General features: G+C 30.6%; 2 protein-coding genes, 1 long non-coding RNA gene and 1 pseudogene across 6 annotated transcripts; 3 read left to right on the forward strand and 1 right to left on the reverse strand.

Moving 5' to 3' along the window:
- LOC132934740 (G-protein coupled receptor Mth2-like) overlaps nucleotides 1-23293 on the reverse strand; it is a 39566-nt pseudogene extending 16273 nt beyond the window's left edge.
- LOC132934735 (G-protein coupled receptor Mth2-like) lies at nucleotides 1538-12117 on the forward strand. Of its 4 annotated transcripts, none has more exons than XM_061001071.1 (6): nucleotides 1540-2362; nucleotides 5087-5763; nucleotides 7347-7425; nucleotides 9360-9544; nucleotides 11071-11245; nucleotides 11661-12117. In XM_061001071.1, exons 1-6 carry the CDS (start codon nucleotides 1785-1787, stop codon nucleotides 11908-11910), a joined length of 1944 nt encoding a protein of 647 aa, XP_060857054.1. In that variant the 5' UTR covers nucleotides 1540-1784; the 3' UTR covers nucleotides 11911-12117. The 4 variants fall into 4 exon arrangements, with proteins under 4 accessions (XP_060857058.1, XP_060857057.1, XP_060857054.1 ...); XM_061001073.1 differs by having other exon boundaries at nucleotides 1543-2344; XM_061001075.1 differs by lacking the exons at nucleotides 11071-11245; nucleotides 11661-12117 and adding an exon at nucleotides 9673-11032 and having other exon boundaries at nucleotides 1538-2362.
- Nucleotides 7432-9348, forward strand: LOC132934741 (uncharacterized). The gene has a single exon (XM_061001086.1). The coding sequence runs from the start codon at nucleotides 7921-7923 to the stop codon at nucleotides 8725-8727; it is 807 nt and encodes a 268-aa protein (XP_060857069.1). The 5' UTR covers nucleotides 7432-7920; the 3' UTR covers nucleotides 8728-9348.
- LOC132934743 (uncharacterized) lies at nucleotides 14975-21149 on the forward strand. The gene is made up of 3 exons (XR_009663064.1): nucleotides 14975-16054; nucleotides 20206-20299; nucleotides 21025-21149. It is a non-coding gene; the product is annotated as an uncharacterized LOC132934743 (long non-coding RNA).
- Nucleotides 23294-23495: the final 202 nt, after the last annotated feature.

Genomic DNA, 23495 nt, shown 5'->3' on the forward strand with positions numbered 1-23495 from the left:
ATTTGTCAGGTAATAATGTTAGACTGGGGTGTAATATATATAATTATAGTTACCTATTAGTAGTATAACACTAGTCAACTTCAGTCCACATTGATAAATTTAAGTTTTGAATAGTCTAACATTTCGTGTATTCATCAACAGAAACAGAGTACATTTGTAATTACTACTAGTATTGGTATATTACTATATTAGTGTATTATTGCTTATTACTGTTGTTAGTTAACTGTGTTCGCACCTCGTGTAGGTAAAATAATATATTGATACTATTTAATTATAAATAGGCCAACTAAAATGTACAAGTCAAACAAAGAAAGCAAAACAAGGAAAAGTACTTCTTAAATAAAAAAAAGAAACTTATAGTGATAAAATAAATTCACCGAAACCCTTCGTCCAACTCCGTGTAAAAAATGGCTCAGTAAAAAAAAAACAGACTTTTAAGTACTATAAAAAGATATATACTCTGTTCAAAATAAGATGATGACTCACGTGTGTGAAATTTGCCCCCCCCCCCCCCCATATCGGGCAAATCGATCCGGACCAATTGTAAGTTAAAGATATTCATTTGTAAGTATTTGTAAGTTGGTTTTTGGAATTTGTAAGTTGGTCCCCACTGAGTTATCTACAGCCCTAGATATTAACCATCAGCCCCCCTCATATCGACCGAATCGATCCGGACCGATTGTAAGTTAAAGATATTCATTTTTAAGTATTTGTAAGTTGGTTTTCAGAGTTTGTAAGTTAAACCCCTACCCTCTGGCTAATTTCCATTTTTAATAAAGAAAATCTTTTTAATAAAAAAATGTATATTTGATAAGTTATTTTTTTTAGTCATTTTTTAATATTTTAAAGTATCAATTTATTATTAATTATAAGTATACATTAAAAAAATCTATTTAATTTAGTTTATTGAATTTAGTACTTCTTAATTTCATCGCAATAAGCTTTTTAAAATTGGCTTTATAAATCTACGTTCAATCTATGGTAGTTAAAAAATTTATACTTGACAAAAAAATCTGTTCATTAAGAAAATCTTTTTAATAAAAAAATGTATATTTGTTAAAAAAAACTATTCATAAAAAAAATGAACATAATTATTTTTAAATATTATTAATGTATTAACAGCTTAGTTTAATTAATTGTTTTGATTTATGTTATTCAACAATTTTTGTTGATATTATGCAGATAAAAATTAGTTTTCCCGTGGTAGTGGATAGTACTTCAGTCGAAAAACCAGATTTTCTGGAGAATAGGTGAAGTATCATATAATTATAATGAAGTATTATCACTTAAAACGGATTTTGAGAAATACACCAACGGGTAAGGGTTTGACTTACAAATTCTAAAAACTAACTTACAAATACTTACAAATGAATATCTTTAACTTACAATTGGTCCGAAACGATTTTCCCGATATGGGGGGGGGGGGGGAAACTTCACACACGTCGATGACTCGCCGGCCGAGTTGTGTGCATGGGCGTGGCTTTGTTCCGTAACAGCGCCCGACGCGTCGTCGTAGTATAGGGAACGAAAACTGGTCACCGCCAAGTCATCGTCTTATTTTGAACAGAGTATAAATGTGTAAACATTTATATAAATAATAATCATATTTCAATAATATTATAATATTATTTAGGCGTCGAAAACCTAAATATTACATTTTTATAATATTATTACATACGAGCGCGGCTGTCGGCGACGGCAGCTCGTCGAACGGTCTCGATTGCAAACATACGCGGCACGGCGCCGACAGTCACGAACGAGAATGCAAACAGTGTGGGCACACGATGAATACCGTCCGTTCGTATTTTGCTGTCACCGTCGCGTTTCTCATGGTCGCGATCGGCTGGTGGGCCGCCGACGCCGTGGTTTGTTGCAACAGTACTTCAACAGATATATTTTGCTGGAACAAAAATCGGACATTCGACATAATCGAGACGATCAATGAGGAGCCGTGCGATGACAACCGGACGGCAGTGCAGGTCTGGAAGTGCTATCCGCCGTTCTATTCGGAATGGCAGAAATTCGGACCGGCTGGGGTGGACGGTGACGAGAGGATGATGCAGCGACTGAGGGACGGATTTCGGGCGGTGACCGATGCGGTGATGGTGGGTTACTATAATGCGAAGCCAAATTGCGATGACTCGCAAGTGCTAGTCGATGTGCCCGCCATGGAGGTGCGTAGGCTGATGGAGGCGGACCCGTCGGCGGTCGAGTTGCCGCCGGGCTACTGCTTCAGCCTGACGCCATCCGATGAGCTGGTGGCCCAGACGTGCCGGCCACGCAAACAGCACTGCGGCCAGGATGATTACACGTGCGTCAACAAGTGCTGCAATCGTGACCAGATGTACGTCGACGACTACTAGTAAGGCCACGAAGGCCTATGTATTTGAGTATAAAGTAATATATAAAGCTTATAGGTAGGTACTGAGCGTATCGACAGCTGCAACTGGTGCCGTGGTTATTTGGCGGGAAAGGGATGGTGGAGGTTAGGAGTTGTCCTGATTGGTAAAATTCCGAATGTGTGTTTATTTACACATAGTGATGCCGAGAACGTGGTTAATTTAAGGGGTTGGGTGTCGGGTGGTACAATATATTTTGTAAAAATGTCTATAATTATTATTATTCCTTAATTGAATGATATTAAAAAAAATTCATACTGTATTTTTGATATTTAATTTCGTCCAAATTTAAAAATAAAATAATTATTAAAAAATAATGTTTTTTTATTATTTAGATTTTTGGGTTACTGAAAATCTACTTATGTGGCATCTTGTTTTTAATTTTCAATCCTTACCCATAAAAGTTGAAAAATTTATAAAATATTTATAACTACAAAATCATTTTTCAATTTTTGATTTGATATATGTTGTCAAATAATGACAGTTTTTGACTACCATGGTTTTATATTAATTAATCTGTTACGTATCATAGTTCTGTAATCTATATGGGTAGATAAGTAAAACATATTTTTTATCGCTAGTTCACACAAAATGTGCAATAGTTTTAAAAGGCTTTAGCTTTTGAAATTTTGCAATTTTGCTATCTTTATATTTATTTTAGTTGTTTCGCTTGCTGATAAAATTAAGTTTGGTATAAAATATAAACTATAAATGAATAAATAAAATGGTCATAAATTGAAAACAATTTTGGCACAATTCTACTTGTACATTGTGAGGATTACTACAATACATTTCTGTTGACATATTATATAATATTATAAGTTATAACACCTGGGATGACTGGTTTGAACTTGAATCGAAAACCGGTCACGGATCATAATATAGATATTATATCTATTTAATATTTATGTTATTTTATTTTAAATGTTTTTCAGTTTCAATTTTGTAAGTATGATAATCATGAAAACATGTACCTATTTCAACAATAACAATTTTTTAAATGTATTCATTGCATGTTGAATAATTATATTAAATAATTTTACAATTGCAAAATCTGTCATAATATATTAGGTATATACCTAATACTTAAAATGCAATATTAAAATTTAAACAATAAATTATAACGTTACAATTTATTACGTTAATTTATAGGAGCGACTTTCAACGCACTTCTGTATACGATTTTATTATACGACCTTTCTAATTCATTAGTTTATTAATAATATTTAATACTTAAGTCTCTACGACAGTATCACGCGTACGAATAGTTAACAGGTTTTTCCCCAACATAAGCTTGTTTGTATGAATGTTTGTAGTTTTAAAATTGACCAAAGTCGTAAAAATCATGAATTAGTTTGTATTTGAAAATGCATAATACTTTATTTTAATATCACTGATTTGAACATTCAAATAAGGTGCACCATAAGTTATTCTTTCTGGAAGTAACAAAATAAAATTGAAAGTAAAGTCACATTCATTGTTTATGAGGGTTGGATGTTACTGAAGTTTTACTTGAAGTGTTTATTGTTACTTAAAAGTTAAAACATTCTACTTATACTAACATTATTGTTTTCTATATACTATTAAATTTTCAAAATATTTAAATTCAATGACCAATAAATTTATGAATCATTGTATAGGATGAAAAATTATGAAAAAAAAGTGGTGCCAGTAGTCTGTCTGATAATTTTATTTGCGGGGGATCCAGAACCGATTAAAACATTATGGGAGATATAATATCCCTACATGGATCTATTTGTATATCTTAAAAATGACTTAACTTTGGACGTTTATTCACGCTTAAACATTTAAAAACGTAGGTATATATAAGAATTACAACTGGGTAGTCAAGGTTAAATCTTAAATGAAGTATAAATATCATATTATAAATATTATTTTATGACCCCCCCCCCCCCCCAAAAAAAAAAAGAAAAATACTATATCCTGTGTATACCGCTGGTCAGTACACGACCTATTTGTTTTTCTGAACCATACGCTGGCCACTAAAAATTTGCATTCAGCAGAACATAAAAGGAATATTAATGTTAGAGTGAATTGACCCTCTGTTAGACCTAGATTATAGTTACGATAATCATCTGTGTTTTGTGCGTTTACTGTCTTGTTATGATAAGTTATGAGTATGAAATATAGGTACTACAATATAAAAATAATAATTTTATCGCAGAAAAATTTTAATATTGCAAAATATCACACGTTTTGAACAGTTAACTTTTTTATTTGTTTTTATAACAGTCCATTAATTTTAATTTTAAACAACACAAAATTGGTTCTGATGAGTAATTAATTAGCTATGTTGTGCGTGGGTCGGTCAAAGAGAGATAGAAAACAAAATACAGTGCCACGAGATTCTTTTAATATAATATTCTCATTACTGGATATAATTTCTTTTTGATTTTAGCTATCTCTATTTTCTTATCAGTATTCTGTTCTCAATAATTGTAGTTTGAATTAATGTGTTCGTAGTCGGGCGTTTGGGTCAGTTTGATGGTACCTTTACAATTAATAAATTATAATGACAACGTATCAATTTAATATAGCTTAAATCTTGTAAAAAGAAAAAATTGAAATTGCCATTGCCATTATAAATACCATTAGCAATTAACTTTACTTTGCACCGGAGCGTTATCTCCCTCTAATTACACTAACGAGTATAATATATCATACAGTGATTGCATGCTGCAGAGCGAGAAGCCGTTCACGATGTCCGCCTATGAAACAGACGCGGACGGCCATCCTGTGGGCCGGTCGAACAGCACAGTGCAGCCTTACTACACCTACGTCAATCTCCCGTGTATAAATAAGAGAAAGTTTAAATTCAATATTATGTTGGAAATAGATAATATAACTTACGTTACTAAATACGAAGACCTCGCACCGGACACGAAATACTGCGTGGACTATTCACCGGTTGACTACAAAATACTACCGATATTATGCCCCAGTGACTATCGTAGTGGCAAAAGTGATGGGGTGCTGCCTTTATTTGCCAATGTCCAGTGTTTCAATAAAAAAATATTGAAAGAAGGGTTTATATTGACTACGGATGGCATTCTTTACCTTAGCGAAAAAAGCCGGTTTCAAAATCTAATGGCGGACATATGCAACAAGTACGCCGAGGGCAGCATTAGCAGTAGACATTACTTCCTTATTCTGACCGGTTACGTGACGTCTGTCGTGTGCCTGGCGCTCACGCTGCTCGTGTACGCCACACTGCCCAGCCTCCGGAACGTCCACGGCTACTACGTCATGTGCTACATTGCCTGCCTGCTCATGTTGTACGTATGCAGAACAATCGACATGATGGCATTCGACGACTTATACGAACCCGTAAGACTTCCATTCGGTATGTCTTACCTGTTTTTTTTTATAAAAGTAGTTAAACTTATGAGGAATCTTGTATAATACAACAAAATCTTAAATTTAAAAATAAAAGTTATTATGAATACTTGACTCAAAATGATTTGCTAACATTCATGATTTGTCCGTCTATTGTCAAGATTTGAACTTGCAATGCTTAAAGCTGTGATTAAGGATTTCTAATATTTTTCAAACGCCATTGTAACAATATACTATAGGCCTTGTAGTACGTTTTCAAGCTTCTTTTGCCAACAAATAAAATTGTATTGAAATACTTAGAAAAAAAAACTGAAAAAATTAAAAATTAAAAATATCTTAACCACTACAAACAAATCAAAGTATTTATTGTGTATAGGAAATTTTCATATAAACAACCAGTGAAAATTTCAGGAATATACGGTCATTTATATTAGAGTTGCACCAAAAACGATTTTGCGTAAAAATGCCCGTTTATCCTTAATTTTTATGTTGTTTTTTCCAACGCTTTTGAAAACCATTGGGAATTTTGACCTCCCAAATGCACCAACTAAATTCACTTTCCCATCGAACAAGATACTTTTGAAGAAAATCTAAGTAGTTTTACTGCCTTAACTGGTAACGACAGTCATATATAAAAAAAAAAAAACACCAATGTAAAATCAATTCATTTATCGCTCCACTCAGAATCTAATTTGCTTGAATAATTATTTAATTTATTTTTGGTTGATCGCAAGTGTCAATAATAAATTATAAATTATAATATGTAGGTATAAATATTATATTAAAAACATAAAAACGTTTTTAGTTATTTTTTGTACTATTAAGTTTGATAATAATCTTTTTGCAGGTCTGCGCGATCAAACATTATATTATACAAATCCTTGAATATCCCATACATTAAGATGACCTGAAACCCAAATACGTAGTTTACTTTTTACAAACGTAAAAGATAGTAAATTTGCGGTCAGCTGAACTAATTTAGTTTAACTATCTTATGAGCTAAAATTAAATTCATGCGTGAGGCATGATCAACCTTATAAGCTACAGCATGGTTTAAAAGAAATCTAAAACATCCTCAGAGTCTTAAGAAATTTATTGATTTATCTTTCTCAAATTTCCTTTTACTTTCTATCCCTGTATAAACAGTATTGGCTAGCAATTCCGAAGGGTATTTCAGATTCAGCCCACCTTAAGTAAAGGTTGGAGAGTGGATTAGTTTTTTCCCCTGGGCTTAACTATAAATCAAGATAATCGGAATTTAATAAATTATCATTGAAATGTGCCAACCAAAATACAATTTTACTGGGAGAAATATGAAGTTCCAAATTCGGAAAATTAAGTTCCAATTAGATCCAAATAAGTTCCAAAATATTGGTGAAGGTTTCAAGTGAGAATGTCAATGTGGGGAGGGGTTAACTTCATGCAACTATTTGTCCATGCATCTAAAAACTAAACAACAATAAATATAAATATTGCTGTTATTATTTGTCTTATCGGCAAACATGTTTTGAATTCCATATTATATTATATACTATTAATTTATATTTAATTTGTTCATGTATTTTGAATTAATTTAAAATGTAATTTCAGATTATTTTACTTTATTTGCATATTTGACAACATTTTGCTGGTTAAACGTAATATGCTTCGATATTTACTGGAATATGAGGTATGTAAATTATATTTTTACATAATATTATGGCTATAAAATACGTTAAAGAATAATGTGTCTATTTATGTGGTGTTATAAACTTCTTAACTACAAATAAGTAGGTAAGTAATTATAACTAAACTTATCAGTAATAACTATAACTAGTCATCTTCTATTAGAATTACTCCTATGTACAGGATAAGACTTACAAATCGCTGGGTTGTGTCTTGTGTGTTGAGTGGAAACATAAATGGTACCACTTACTGAATATTTGTGCGTTTCATAATATTATTGTGAAAGTGTAACCATTTTCATAAAATTAATTTATAATTAATTTTATCTTGAACTGCTATTTTTACTGCCATAACCATAAACTTAAAAATTTTCACTCTGATCCTTTCAACATTCCATCAGGCGTTCCTCAAGGATCTCACTTAGCCCCATTGTTATTTTTTTTTTTTCATAAATGATTTACATCTTCCCAATTCTAATAAATTACTTTTTACCGATGATATGAAAATCTTTCGTTTAATTAAATCACATTCTGATTCAGCTCTCCTTCAAAATGATCTAAATACACTAACTGTTTGGTGTAATTTAAACAAATTACCGTTAAATATTGATAAGTGCAAAATAATGTCGTTTACAAGGTCTCGATCTCCAATTATTAATGATTATACCATAAATAATATTGTACTTAAACGCGTTTTTGAAATTTGCGATTTGGGGGTTACATTTGACTCAACCTTTTCTTTCAATAAACATTATTTAAACATAACAAAAAAATCATCAACTATATTAGGTTTCATTAATAGAACTTGTCAAGATTTTACAAATTCCAATGCCTTAAAAATTCTGTATTTTTCACTAGTGCGTTCTTCTCTGGAATACAACTCGGTCGTATGGTCACCCTCTAGTGTTGTTCATATACAGAGTTTAAAAGCTATTCAAAATCATTTTCTTCGTTTTATCTCTTACAAATGCAATATACCACGTAAACCAAACTCTCAATATACACCGTTATTAAACCAATTAAATATGACCACTCTAGCTGAAAGGAGAAAAATCATCGATTTGAAATTTCTATATAAAATAGTAAAGGGTTTTTTAAATTGTCCCGAATTACTCAGCTGCTTAAATTTTAATGTTCCTCATTGTCGAACTAGATCTGCAAATACATTTTACATTCCATTTCAAAGAACTAATTACGCGCTTTGTTCACCTATTAATAGATTAATGAAAATAACTAATGACGTCCAGATAGATCTATTTAGTTTTCCTTCTTTTGATTGTTTTTCTAACTATATTGCGCATCTTTAAATTATTTCTGCTACCTATATTATTATTGTCTATATTATATTTTTATATTGTTTTTATTGTTTTTAATATTATATTTTTATTATACATATACTATTTACTGTATTTCTTAATAGATTTAAGTCTACAAAATTGTTATTAAATTATAAAAAATTGTAATTGGGTTCTACCCGTTTGAATTAATAATAAATAAATAAATAAGTATAAGTGCTGATCACGGTACTATCAACAGTATAAAAAAATGAAGATATATATTTATATATTTAAAGTATTTTCACTTCCCTTGGACTTAATAAGAACCACCTATATACAACCAAACAACCCCCTAATTCCCCTCTAATAACGCCCCTGAAAAAGGAATATAAATATTAATTATTATAATAACGTCGTGTGAGAAATTCCTACACATTAGTAATAATGTACCAACAAAAGAAACGAGTGATGAATAATATTATATAATTGAATAGGAATGTAGTACCTACCTAGTATGGAGCATATTAATACATGTTATTAAATGTATTATAGTTAACTATGCGTATAACATATATTTTATTCTATTACCTATTGCTATATAGGTGAATTATTATAATTATAATTTAATTGCATATAATATTTTCAACACATTTTTAATTTAGGTACAACAATTTAAGAAAAATAAATACATCAACATCAGTGCGTACCATTATGTACCATATTTACTGTTGGGGATTTTCAAGTATTTGCCCATCTATTGGTTATTTTTATATACTACATTTATTAAACGAACAGAAACGGATTTTAGAAGCCACAAGCAGCTTTACAATGAGTTGCTGGTTTTCCGGTATGCTCACACAGTTATTTTAAATAAATTAATTTCGACATTTTTATTTTATCAAATGTAAATATTGTAAATTTTATTTTGGTGTACATGTTAATATTTTATGACCACAATATAATGTAATTGTATAGGTGGTTCCAAGATTTTACTTCAGGTGCAGCACATTTATTTATACATGTAATACAGAATATACATACATTCCTAGAGCTGGATAGGCCAGTCAAGCATTCAAGGAAAACTCGAAGGCCTGCTAACATTTTAGGCTGGTAGGATAAAATGTCCACAATACCGCGTTACATTTTTTTATGACAGCTATAATATAATAGAATACTATTAACAAATGCGATATATGTGGCCAATATATAGGCCATTGTGCAACCATAACAAATTAAGGGTTGGTAGAAAAATAATTTTCGAAGGGTCGATATAACACAACCTACCCCTGTAACATTCCTATACCTATACCGGCTATACCACACTCACATACAAACACATATATAATATATCCTATACATTTCATTGTATTTTCCTACTTGGAATTTTCATTTAATTTTATTTTTATAAACAGCTAGTTTATTAAATATTTATAATTATTAGTTATAATAGTTAAAATAGATGGAATGTTGTTTTTAAAGAAAATGAAGCAGCTGCCCTACATGTCCATCTAGTAGTAGACAATGTTAAGGTCAAATTAAGTACAATGAGGATAGCAGTGGACATAATATAGAATATTTTTGTTTTCCATTTTACACTTAGCTTGTCTTCTTCCAATACGTAATACCAGGTATGGTACATGCACCATCAAAACAGACTAACGTAATAGATGTCCAATATTTTTTGTCATAGTTTTAGGCTTAAAGAAATTAGTAAATCAAGTAGTAACATCTTTGGACTATGCATACCTACTCGTAATGATGAATAATTGAATTAAGATCAATACCTATCAATAATTTAACAATTTTAAAAGATAAAGCGATTCACGATCTAAAATGCTTAAAATCATAAAAAGAGACTTTAAAGAAAATTGAATCCGATTAATGTGTGTGACCTACACAACTATAAAAGCAAGTATTAATGACTTGATTTAAATTTTTTGCTTGAAGATAATAATTATTTATATGATTATAAGTTTTAATATTAATACACGACAATACGATATTAGTTATTATCTATTTACTTACACAAAATACAAATACATACATCCATAATAAGTAGTTGAACAGATTATTTTTCAAAAATACCTACCTACCTTTATTACCTACAACTTAAAAATATTTATTACTCATATATTTTATTTGCAACTATTAACTTTTATATTATTTACTCATTTTAAACGTTGATAAAAAAAATTTTTGTTGGATTCATAAAGGGGAAAAAATAATAATCGACGGTATAGGCGTTTGTATAAAGTTTAACATTTTTCAATATAACTTAGAATGAACATCGGCGCCACTGGTTTTCTCTATTAAATTTGTATATTACATGGTTATAAATATATAATTATTGATTTATATTTAATATTTTTCCAGACTGCCGCACCACCGGAAACTTAATTTTCATAATTATATTCGTGTCAATGATGCTGACTGCCAATTTAATTTTGTTCTTGCTAACTGCTATTCATTGTTCAAGAATTAAATCTGAACTCAATAAATTTATCCCTACAGATTCAAAAACAAAAAGTTTCCTTGTTAACAAAGAGATGTAAGAATACAGTAGAGTACTATTCTTTCACATACCTAATATAGTTTGTTGACTACTTTTGGTACCTATACATAATATTCATTATTTAAACATTATTAGATATTTAAAACATTAATCCCTGTGAGGCAAGTTAAAATATAAGTGATAAGCGTCTTTAATTATGAAGACAATGAGAAATCTATATTTTTAACTTGTACTATATTACAACATATTATTTAGGTAATATTCTAATATAAATTGTAATATGACGTTATTAATAATTATTAATCTAAACATTTTATAAATTTGAGTTTGTAGTTTCCCTCTTCTCCACAGGACAATAAAAATCTTCTAACAGTTTTTGATTTATTGGTCAAAAATATATAAAATCTTTCCATTTGACTCAATATAACTTATAATTTTTAATTGTTGGCAGATTTGTAATGAACATCAAACTATTTCTGATTATGGGAATTCCATGGTCATTTGAGATAATATCTATATTCTTCCAATATAAATGGAGCATATTGGAATTTTGTAATGCAATTAAAAGACTACAAGGAGTATTCATATTTATTATACTTGTCGCCAAGGGCAAAGTTATTACGGACATACGGAAAAAGTTTAGAGGTTTAATGGATCAGAGTGAATCGACACAAATTAACACTGTCACCGGGTCATCATAAAAGTGGCACTGGGCAGTGCTCATAAAAGTTATAATGATTTTTGGATGCAATTTGTATATAGGATGCAAACATTATTATATTATAATATATTAAGACTCTAAGGCCTAAAAAAATCATTATTTTTGTGCATTTAAATATTACGTTTTTGTTTTTTGAGGTGTAATAATAAATGACGAACGCTGAAGTTTCAGGTTTTCAAAAATCCTATATATATCTTATAATTTTCATTATTACCTATCTACTGTACGAATGAATATTTTTTACGATGTACAATAAACTACCTAAATACAGTACCTGTCTACCCATCGCCCGTATGCTAAAGCTATAAGAACGTTCCTACTAACGTAACCTACATTCCTTGGGGAATATTCCCAATGGCACATCACTAGTCACGTTAGTGAATGTGCCGACGCCGTACGATCCGGAAGTGTGGTTCTGCGGACTGGCTTGGTCGGACAGCGATGAGTACCTGCGGAGAATGATGCAACTACTGCGGGGCGTATTCCGGGGGTGGCTGATGTGGTGATGGTGGGTTAAGATTATGAGCTACTGTGTGACGCCACGTGCTAGTCCACGTGCCCGCCGTGGAAGTTCGCGGGCTGGTGGAAGCGGACCCGTCGGCCGTCGAGTGTGCGAGGGTCACATTTCAGCCAAGACTGAAATTGCCTTCCCGCACGAGCCACACATACATTTTTTTTGTCATTCATCTGCTTTCATTGATTACGGCAAAGGTAATTCAGGGATCTATGCAACAACTAGACTATAAGTATAATACAACAATATTTAATGAAAGAAATGATTTGGTTTTATTTATTTTAAGCGTCACGCATGGAGGTTATAATATGATTATCTATAAGATGTAACCAAAAGTTTATGTTTTGTAAGGACCGACGACCCAAATATGACGACTATATGATATCAAAAATAAATGTTAAGTATAAAATAGATATGTTTAATCATATTCCAAAAACGGTTAAAATAGTTAAATACATGTTACAATGTCTATTTGTTATTCAGTTAAAAAAATTAATTGTAAAATGGTTTGTATAAATTATTGAAGATAGTCAAGAATGTTGTACCATACTAATTTATTAATATCTGTAGTCTGTAAAATTTAAATTTCTGGAAAAGAAATAAATTATTCGAAATATTATTATTCAATTCCTACCTATGTTAATAATTATACGTCGTATTCAATGATTTAAACATTTTGTTCACTTTTCATTTATACATGATATTACATAAGTAACTATATTATATAACACATTAAAGCTAGTGAGTTTTTTTAAATATTTACCTACACAATAAGAGTCAATTAATGATCCAGTTGGAATTTACCTATCCAATATTACATTTTACCAAGAATTTATCAGCTACCGATTAACTACGAGTTTAATGTTAATCAACATTGTATGCTATATACTTACATAAACATACTTGAAAATTCTTGCTAGTCATAAGTTTTAGTTTGATACTGATTTCAAAGTTCTGGGTCAAAATGTATTGTTTACGTGAACTTGGTCAAACTTTTGATTTTTTGGTTTCACAGTGAGAGTTTGGACTTGCAAATTCAAAAATATACTTGCAAATAACTTGCAGTATTTAGGTGCTCAAACTTCACAAACGTAGCACAAACATACGGGATTTCAGCAGAAACCAGCCCAAACAAAAACAACGGGTTTAAACTAAAAATGTTTAATGGGCGTGCTGGTGACATGCTATAAATATTAAGACCGTAATAATGTATACATAATTTTTCCATAATCCATACATTTATTTATTGTATTTTTTATTACCATCGTGTAATAGAATTTCGTTTGCAGGCATGCTGCAAAAACAACTACCGCGATATGACTCAGACGCTCAGTAGGTACGTTCTTATAGCTTTAGCATACGGGCGATGGGTAGACAGGTACTGTATTTAGGTAGTTTATTGTACATCGTAAAAAATATTCATTCGTACAGTAGATAGGTAATAATGAAAATTATAAGATATATATAGGATTTTTGAAAACCTGAAACTTCAGCGTTCGTCATTTATTATTACACCTCAAAAAACAAAAACGTAATATTTAAATGCACAAAAATAATGATTTTTTTAGGCCTTAGAGTCTTAATATATTATAATATAATAATGTTTGCATCCTATATTATATAACTTTTATGAGCACTGCCCAGTGCCACTTTTATGATGACCCGGTGACAGTGTTAATTTGTGTCGATTCACTCTGATCCATTAAACCTCTAAACTTTTTCCGTATGTCCGTAATAACTTTGCCCTTGGCGACAAGTATAATAAATATGAATACTCCTTGTAGTCTTTTAATTGCATTACAAAATTCCAATATGCTCCATTTATATTGGAAGAATATAGATATTATCTCAAATGACCATGGAATTCCCATAATCAGAAATAGTTTGATGTTCATTACAAATCTGCCAACAATTAAAAATTATAAGTTATATTGAGTCAAATGGAAAGATTTTATATATTTTTGACCAATAAATCAAAAACTGTTAGAAGATTTTTATTGTCCTGTGGAGAAGAGGGAAACTACAAACTCAAATTTATAAAATGTTTAGATTAATAATTATTAATAACTAATAATTAATTATTAATAACGTCATATTACAATTTATATTAGAATATTACCTAAATAATATGTTGTAATATAGTACAAGTTAAAAATATAGATTTCTCATTGTCTTCATAATTAAAGACGCTTATCACTTATATTTCAACTTGCCTCACAGGGATTTATGTTTTAAATATCTAATAATGTTTAAATAATGAATATTATGTATAGGTACCAAAAGTAGTCAACACACAATATTAGGTATGTGAAAGAATAGTACTCTACTGTATTCTTACATCTCTCTGTTAACAAGAAAACTTTTTGTTTTTGAATATGTATGGATAAATTTATTGAGTTCAGATTTAATTCTTGAACAATGAATAGCAGTTAGCAAGAACAAAATTAAATTGGCAGTCAGCATCATTGACACACATATAATTATGAAAATTAAGTTTCCGGTGATGTGGCAGTCTGGAAAAATATTAAATATAAATTAATAATTATATATTTATAACCATGTAATATACAAATTTAATAGAGAAAACCAGTAGCGTCGATGTTCATTCTAAGTTATATTAAAAAATGTTAAACTTTATACAAACGCCTATACCGTCGATTATTATTTTTTCCCCTTTATGAATCCAACAAAAACTTTTTTTATCAACGTTTAAAATGAGTAAATAATATAAAAGTTAATAGTTGCAAATAAAATATATGAGTAATAAATATTTTTTAATCAAAATTAAATTAATTTTTTTAAGTTGTAATTAACAAAGGTAGGTAGGTATTTTTGAAAAATAATCCGTTCAACTACTTATTATGGATGTATGTATTTGTATTTTGTGTAAGTAAATAGATAATAACTAATAAGTAATATCGTATTGTCGTGTATGAATATTAAATGTTAGTGTCGTGTATGTAACTTAAAATCATATAAATAATTATTATCTTCAAGTAAAAATTTAAATCAAGTCATTAATACTTGCTTCTATAGTTGTGTAGGTACCACAACCATCCACCACCCACTCAAAACAATTATAGCGGCTGCATACATTCATTATTATTACTATTCATTGGTACTATCACACACATTAATCGGATTCAATTATCTTTAAAGTCTCTTTTTATGCTTTTAAGCTTTTTTGATCTTGAATCGCTTTATCTTTTAAAATTGTTAAATTATTGATAGGTATTGATCTTAATTAATTAATTAATTCAATTATTCATCATTACGAGTAGGTATGCATAGTCCAAAGATATTACTATAATAACTCCAAAACAAAATACCGTATATACATGCAATTTTAACTGGTTGTTTATACTATAAATTTCTATACACGATCAATATTTTGATTTGTTCAGGGACATTTTCAGTTTCAAATTTTTTAGTTTTTTTTTTCTGTGATTGTCAATAAAATTGTATATGTTGGCTAAAAAAGCAGTATTTTTTGTCCGGTACGAGCTTGTCTTTGTCAGTACTGTATAAAGGCTGCCATCCGTGGTCAACTTGAACCTGTCGTGCAATAATTTCACATGGGAATACAGCGAGGGCCTAATTCAATAATGTTGTAAGTTCATTCTTTGACGTAAATGATAGTATAAGAGTATAATAGTATAAGAATAGTAATAGTTGTATGTTTGCAAATATGTGGTAAGTGATATTGTACATATTTAAGTCAATAGATAGCGGACTATTATGTGATAAGTACTATAATAAAATATTGTAATTTCTAAAAAGTCCTATAATTGTGTATTAATAACAATTTTGCAATAATGTGTTAAGTGAGCACTTACAACATTTCTACCGTCTATGAAATTTTTCCCGCCATATTGGGTGTGTGTTAATTAAATGTGTTAAGTACAGTTTTAATTTATTTATCTTTAAAATGTCTTCTACTCAAAAATATTCCTTATATACTATTAATAGGGTAAAGAAGCAGTGCATCACAACTGTTCTATCTGGTTTCATTATTGCATAATCTCTTCAGTGATACATACAAAATTAAAAAAAATTGAATTGGCTCTACTGTAAAATTCAATATTTTTTGCATACAACATTTTTGAATTAAGCCATCGACAGGAGATCGACGAGCACCGTGCTGTTCGACTGGCGCACAGGATGGCCGTCCGCGTCTGTTTCATAGGCGGACAACGTGAACAGCTTCTCGCTCTGCTTCCAATCCGGACCACTGTATAATATAATATTATACTCGTTAGTGTAATTAAGGGGATAATAATGATTCGGTGCAGAAAAACGATAACTGTTAATAATGGCAATGTCAATGCTAATGTTTACTCAGCAGAACCAACTCTGTATTGTTTAAGGTAAAAAAATTGACTGTGTTAATAAGTGGGGTTTTTGCAATGTTTCAATTTTTCTGCGATATAATTATTATTTTTGAATTGTAGTACCTATTTTGTATATAATATAGTTTATCGTCTTTATTTGATTAGTCTATAATGTACCTAGATAGTTCATGAACTAAACGTAACCTTAGTTGTACCTACTTTATAGGTAACTAAATAGATTGAAAAAATGTCCATGTTTCAGTATTCTTACTTACATAAATTGACTATGCATACGGGCATTAACTGTGTTGAACTCAGATAGTAAAAATATCTAGATAAGAAACAGGTAATTCCACAAAAACATCTAGATAAAGATAAATATAAAACGTTATTATTTAGATAATATAACGGGAAATTCAAATTTTTACATATCAATAAAAAATTTGGATATTATTAGTATTTAGATATAGATGAAGATGATTGTTTACGTGTAAATAAAATATCATCTTCCAAGATTTGATTTTTGAATTAAATTTACTTTTTCATACCCAAAGGCTAAAATGCATGATATTTAGAGTTTAGACTACAAAGCTTAATTATAAAAATGTTGCTACATTTAAATTTATATATAAATGCAAACAAGCTTACCTACGGTATATTTGAAAACACTAATTAATAATTAACATCAATTATAATTATCATTTATCAAACATACATAAAACTAGAAATCTTAATCTTAATTTATTTGTATGAATTTCAACTGGCTTGTTGTTTTGGAATGATGAAAATCTATTGTAATTAGTAATTATATTCTAAAATAATATCAATTGAATCGTCATAAGTATTAATATTTTAATAACTATATCACCATAGCACCATAGTATTGTTTGTGTAAACTGTGAATACGGAATAACAATCAACAATAATTAGTTATTTTATCTTGTAGGTACATAACTGTATGTTATGTTGTTAAATAACCAAAAGCATGCTCGCTACTGCATAGTTAGTGTTTGAAAATGTCATGAAATTTAAAAAAATGAAATATTTCAAACAAGTGAAATAGTATTTTAATAAATTTTATTTCATTTTTAATAATTTATATATTTACATATAATCGTCATAAATCACCTTCATAATTGTATGGTACCTAAATGTATACCTAACCTTCGATATTATACATTTAAAATGGTATTCAACATTTTTAAATATTTTGTAGTTTAAATTATAAAAGTAGGTATACAATAGTATACATTTATATTGTATACCTACTGAACTCTTGCATTAGAATTTAGAACACTGAACATTGTGTTAAAAAAATAAATAAACTGTGTATTTATTTGTGTTAAAAAAATTTCAATGTTTCACGTTTTTGTGAAATATTTCACATGTATTATTACAAAATACCTATTTAACTATTTAATATTCATATACCAGCCAAATACGTCTAAAAAACATAAGCAAATATGAATATTATTTTAAATGTATTTTAAGATTATCATATTAATATTACAAAATCGAAACTGAAAAACATTTAAAACAAATGGACGTAGGTGATAAATGGATATATGTATATTATAATCCGGGATTCAAGTTCAAACCAGTCATCCCAGGTGTTATAACTTATCACTTATATATTATTATATATTGGGGCCGGAGTGGTGCAGTGATCACGTAGTTGACTACGACTCGCACAGTCATCGGTTCGATTCATAGCAAAGTGCAAAAAAATTGTGTGGTTCTATGCAACCACCAAAAATCCCCATGCTGTCGTCCGATCGCGTCATCCGGTTTCCAACTATGTCCCACTCCACGGGAAGTGAAGACCGCACATGTCTCCTCTTGGAGAAGGGGGGTAGTATCATGTATATAGTGATATATATACATAGATAAATAGATCACATGGTCTCCCTACTACCCACTTGTGATAAGCATTGACGAAGACCTTGAGGTCGTTTCAATGAACAAATACAAAAAAAAAAAAAAAATAATATTATATAGTATGTCTACAGAAATGTTCTGTTGTAGTAACCTTCACAATGTACCAGTAAAATTGCGCCAAAATTGTTTTCAATTTATGACCATGTTATTTATTAATTTATAGTTTATACTTTATACCAATCTTAATTTAATCAGCAAGTGGAACAATTAAAATTAAAATAAAGATAGCAAAATTGCAAAATTGTTGCACATTTTGTGTGAAGCATCGATTGAAAAAATTGATAAAAAATATATTTTACTTATCTACCCATATAGACTACAGCCCTCTAAGACGTAACATATTACACGTACAAATTATGCAAGTGCAGTTCCAACTGCAAGCGCAAATATTGTAGGATGTCACCTTTTATAATAGATAATATACTTTTACCCAACTCAAAAAAATGTCTACACTGTTACATGTTAATTAATTTAAAACCATGGTACCTAGTCAAAAACTGAGCAATTTTTTTTTATATTTTTATTTGACATAAAAAATCTATACTATTTTTAGCACAAGAAGTTTTTATGATAAAAGTTAAAGTAGAATAACACGAATGTTAAGCAGCCATCCATTAATGGCTCTTGGCTAATGATAATTTTTTTTTAAAATTATTTAGAGCATTTAAAGGTCATAATTTGACAAAATTTATGAAATTGAAAATTCTAAAATTATTTTATAGTTAAAAATGTATACAACTTTAAACTTTTATGGGTAAGGATTGAAAATTTAAAACAAGGTTGCACGTAAGTAGATTATTCAGTAACCAAAAAATCTAAACAATAAAAAAACAGTAATTTTTTATAGTTCTTTTATTTTCAAATTTGGATGAAACCATCTATAGATATTCAAATAAAGGAGAACGATTTTAGTTATCTGTTATATTTTAAAAATACTATTCGTGGGTACTTGAAACTTCTAAAGTATATAACTGTACCTATATGATAATAAACAAACAATATTAATTCAACTTAACCGGCTACCGTATTAATAATAACAATAGAAATACATATAATATAAAATATCCTTAGCTGACAAACCATCTCCTCTCAGAATATTTTTTCGTATACATTTCTATTATAATATCATTGAATTCAAATTTAACACCATACATTACAGTCATTCACTTGCAACCTACGCTAGAGAAGAACGACCCACCCTCAGCCAAATTATATATGCATAGGCAGTGGCGTGCCCAGGAATTTATAATGAGGTGAACAACATTTTTTTTTTTAAATAAACAAAAGAAAGCGGGCAAGTGGGTGACTGTAAATTTGAATTCAATTATAAATATCATGTGGTTCTGAGCAGAGACGGTTTGGCAGCCTAGAATATTTTAAATTATACTTATATTATATTATTCATATGTATAAACATTTTTAACTACAAAATTATTTTAAAAGCTTGTGGTTTTAAAATGGAATTTATTAATTTATTTTTTTTTTATCCTAGATACAAATTTTCTACCAGAAGGAGTGCTTTGATTTCAACATATAGTATCTTATATATTAGCAAATTGGACCAAGATGGTACCTACTTTAAAGAGGTAATTTTTCAATTTACTCAATCGTAATTTAATTCCACCGAAAAACCACCGACAAATTACAAAAAACCACTAAAAACATGATTTTAATTTCTAACGCTTTGTTCATCACCATAGAAACGAATAAATTTAATAATATTATAATATTAATTAAATTTAAAGGCTATAGCCCAGGGGCGGCCAAACTTTTTTTGGTCACGATCTACTAAAAATATACTTCACCTTTGAGGATCGACTTTTATAGAAAAATTTTTTATTATTGAATAAGTGCATATAAACATACAATAAGTATTATTAACTAATTACTAATTACTAAAAATAATATAATAATAAATAATAATTTCTAAAATCTAATTAGATAAGTTTAATTAACATATTATTTTGTTAGGTTAGCTATAGTATAGCCTATAGGTAATAAATAATAACAATATAAAATATCCAGACAGACAAACCATCTCCGCTCAGAATCATTTTTCTTAAACAATGATATAATATCATTGAATTCAGGTTCAATACAATTCATTATACATTGATCCACTTGTAACCAGAGTGACATCCACTTACCCACTTTTTAAAAGTAAGGCTTCATACATTTTGTCGAAATTAAAACTTTAAATATTTATAATAAAATTGTGCATATGTATTTTTCATATTTTTCAACTGTTATTGTAAAAATATATTAGAAGCTGTGTATTATATTTTATACTACTTTATATACTTATGCATAGGTTGCCGTGGACTTACTCGTCGACGACGATTATCTTGTCGCGCTTGCAGCATTTGTTGACACACGTGTAACCATCTTGACCACAGTACTGGTCGCGTGGCCGGCACGTCCGGGCCGTGAGCTCATCGGATGGCGTCAGGTCGAAGCAGTAGTCCGGCGGCAACTCGACGACCGACGAGTCCGCTTCCATCAGCACGCTCACCTCCACGGCGGGCACGCCGACTAGCACTTGCGTGGCGTTGCACATTGGCTGCTCATAATCGTAACCCACCATCACCGCATCGGCCACTGCCCGGAATCCGTCCCGCAGTCGTTGCATCATTCTCCGCCGGTACTCGTCGCCGTCCACCCCAACCGGACCGCAGAACCAAACTTCGGGATCGTACGGCCGGCCTGGCGGACAGCAGTCCCATACCTGCACTGCTGTCCGATTGTCATCGCACGTGCCACCGATCGTCTCGATCATGTGAAACTTTCAATTATTGTTCCAGCAAGACGCCGCCGCTCGCTACTGAACTACTGTTGCAACAGACCATGGCATCGACGGCCCACCAGCCAATCGCGACAACGAGAAACGCTACGGTGCCGGCGAAACACGAGCGGACGGTATTCATCGTGTGCGCACTACTGTTGGCATTCTCTTTCGTTACTGTCGGCCTCCGCCGTATGTCTGCAATCGAGACCGTTCGACTTGCTGCCGCCGCTGACCACCTCGATCGTATGCAATAATATCTGCATCATCAGCCGCAGGTACCTACTCGTCGCCGTCCGACCCTGCCGGTCCGCAGAACCGCACTTGCAGATCGTACAGCTGACCTGGCGGACAACGCACTTCCAGACTTGCACGGACGTCCGGTTATCATCGCACGTGCCGCCGCCGATCGTCTCAACCGTGTGGAACGTGCGATTTTCGTTCTGGCAACACTCGACTGAACTACTGTTGCAACAGACCATGGCTTCGGCGGCCCACCAGCCGATAGCGACAACGAGTAACGCGACGGTGGCGGCGAAACACGTTTGGATGGTATTCATCGTTTTTGGGCGGCATCGTTAAATTCACTATCCTGACTGTCGGCCGCCGCGTATGTCAGCGATGGAGACCGGTCGACCGTCGATCTCTTATATTGTAATGTTATAAAAATGAAATTAATTGATTTTCGTTGCTTAAATATTATTATATTATTGTGTGATGAATTATGATAATTATTTTTATCATGTTAGGTTGTACGAGTTGTCAATATTATTATTAAGTATACCTTTTATGTCCGGGAGGGTTATCGCATAAATTATAATCACAACAAAAACACTTAGACGAACTCCGTTTAAAAAAACAGCTAAGAATAAATAAAAACAGATATTTAAGCACTATAAAGATGTGATATCAAAAATAAATGCTAAGTTAATTGAATTGAAGTACATATTTTTTGTTTCAATAATTTATTTACATTGCGAGAAATTATTTTGCTTAAAAATGTACATTACAATGAACATTATAAAAACTATAAAGAACTTCTAAAGCTTTTTGTTTATTTTGTTCATGTTATTTTAAGTGCTGTGTCATAATATAAAGCTTATAATTTCTCGCCAAACAAATCAATTATTGAAACAAAATAAATGTACTTGAATTCAATTTACTTGGCATTTATTTTTGATATCATATCTTTATTATAGTGCTTAAAGACCTGCTTTTTTTTCTTTACTTAGCTGTTTTTTACATTCTGAGTTTGACAAAGTTTTTTTATTGTAATATGGCCAATTTTTTAAAAAAGTGTAGAGACAACCTTTTTTTGGCGAATTTATTTTATCACCGAGTATTTTTTTTTTATTTAATACTAGCCAACCCGTCACAGCTTCGGCCGTGATTGGTTGTTTATTTTGTCTCCAGAGGATGTTATGTATAATTTTTATTCAAATTTTATCGATTAATGTGATCGGCAAGTAAATATAAAAAATGGTTAATGAAAACGTATTGAAATGTTTTTAGCGGTATTAATGATAAATATATTTTTATCAAAAATAGCTGATTTAACTATTTAGTATCAAAGTTATACGAAGTTTGTCGTTTTTACTAAATTCCACCTACGGTGGATTAATATAATCAATTATTACAAAATCCTAACCTAACCTAACCGTACTAAAATCCAATGAATAAAAAAAACCAAATTTAACCCTTTTTAAATTAATCTATCTTCTTCCCAGAGGTCTAATCTACACACAAACATTCATTTATATACACCTATATATATATACCTATATGGTTACCTATTGGTTAATCGGGCATGTTTGTTGATTTTTATTATTATTTTTCGTCAATATATTAATAATAAAAATCAACAAACATGCCCGATTGACCAATAGCAACCAATATATATATATATATATAGTACAGTAAAACCTCGCTAAAACGGAACTTTGGTAAGACGGAAACCCCGGTATTACGGAATATTTGTTTAGTCCCGTTTCAAATTACAT

The sequence above is a fragment of the Metopolophium dirhodum genome, chromosome 1 (genome assembly GCF_019925205.1).
Source record: "Metopolophium dirhodum isolate CAU chromosome 1, ASM1992520v1, whole genome shotgun sequence".
Classification (NCBI taxonomy): Eukaryota; Metazoa; Arthropoda; class Insecta; order Hemiptera; family Aphididae; genus Metopolophium; species Metopolophium dirhodum.

Bases quoted from the DNA above. Each gene is read 5' to 3' on its own strand.
- LOC132934741 (XM_061001086.1), top strand. From the start codon at position 7,921: ATGAAAATCTTTCGTTTAATTAAATCACATTCTGATTCAGCTCTCCTT.
- LOC132934735 (XM_061001071.1), top strand. From the start codon at position 1,785: ATGAATACCGTCCGTTCGTATTTTGCTGTCACCGTCGCGTTTCTCATG. The intron at 2,363-5,086 runs GTAAGGCCACGA...TATATCATACAG, and splicing joins ATGTACGTCGACGACTACTA to TGATTGCATGCTGCAGAGCG. The intron at 5,764-7,346 runs GTATGTCTTACC...ATGTAATTTCAG, and splicing joins ACCCGTAAGACTTCCATTCG to ATTATTTTACTTTATTTGCA.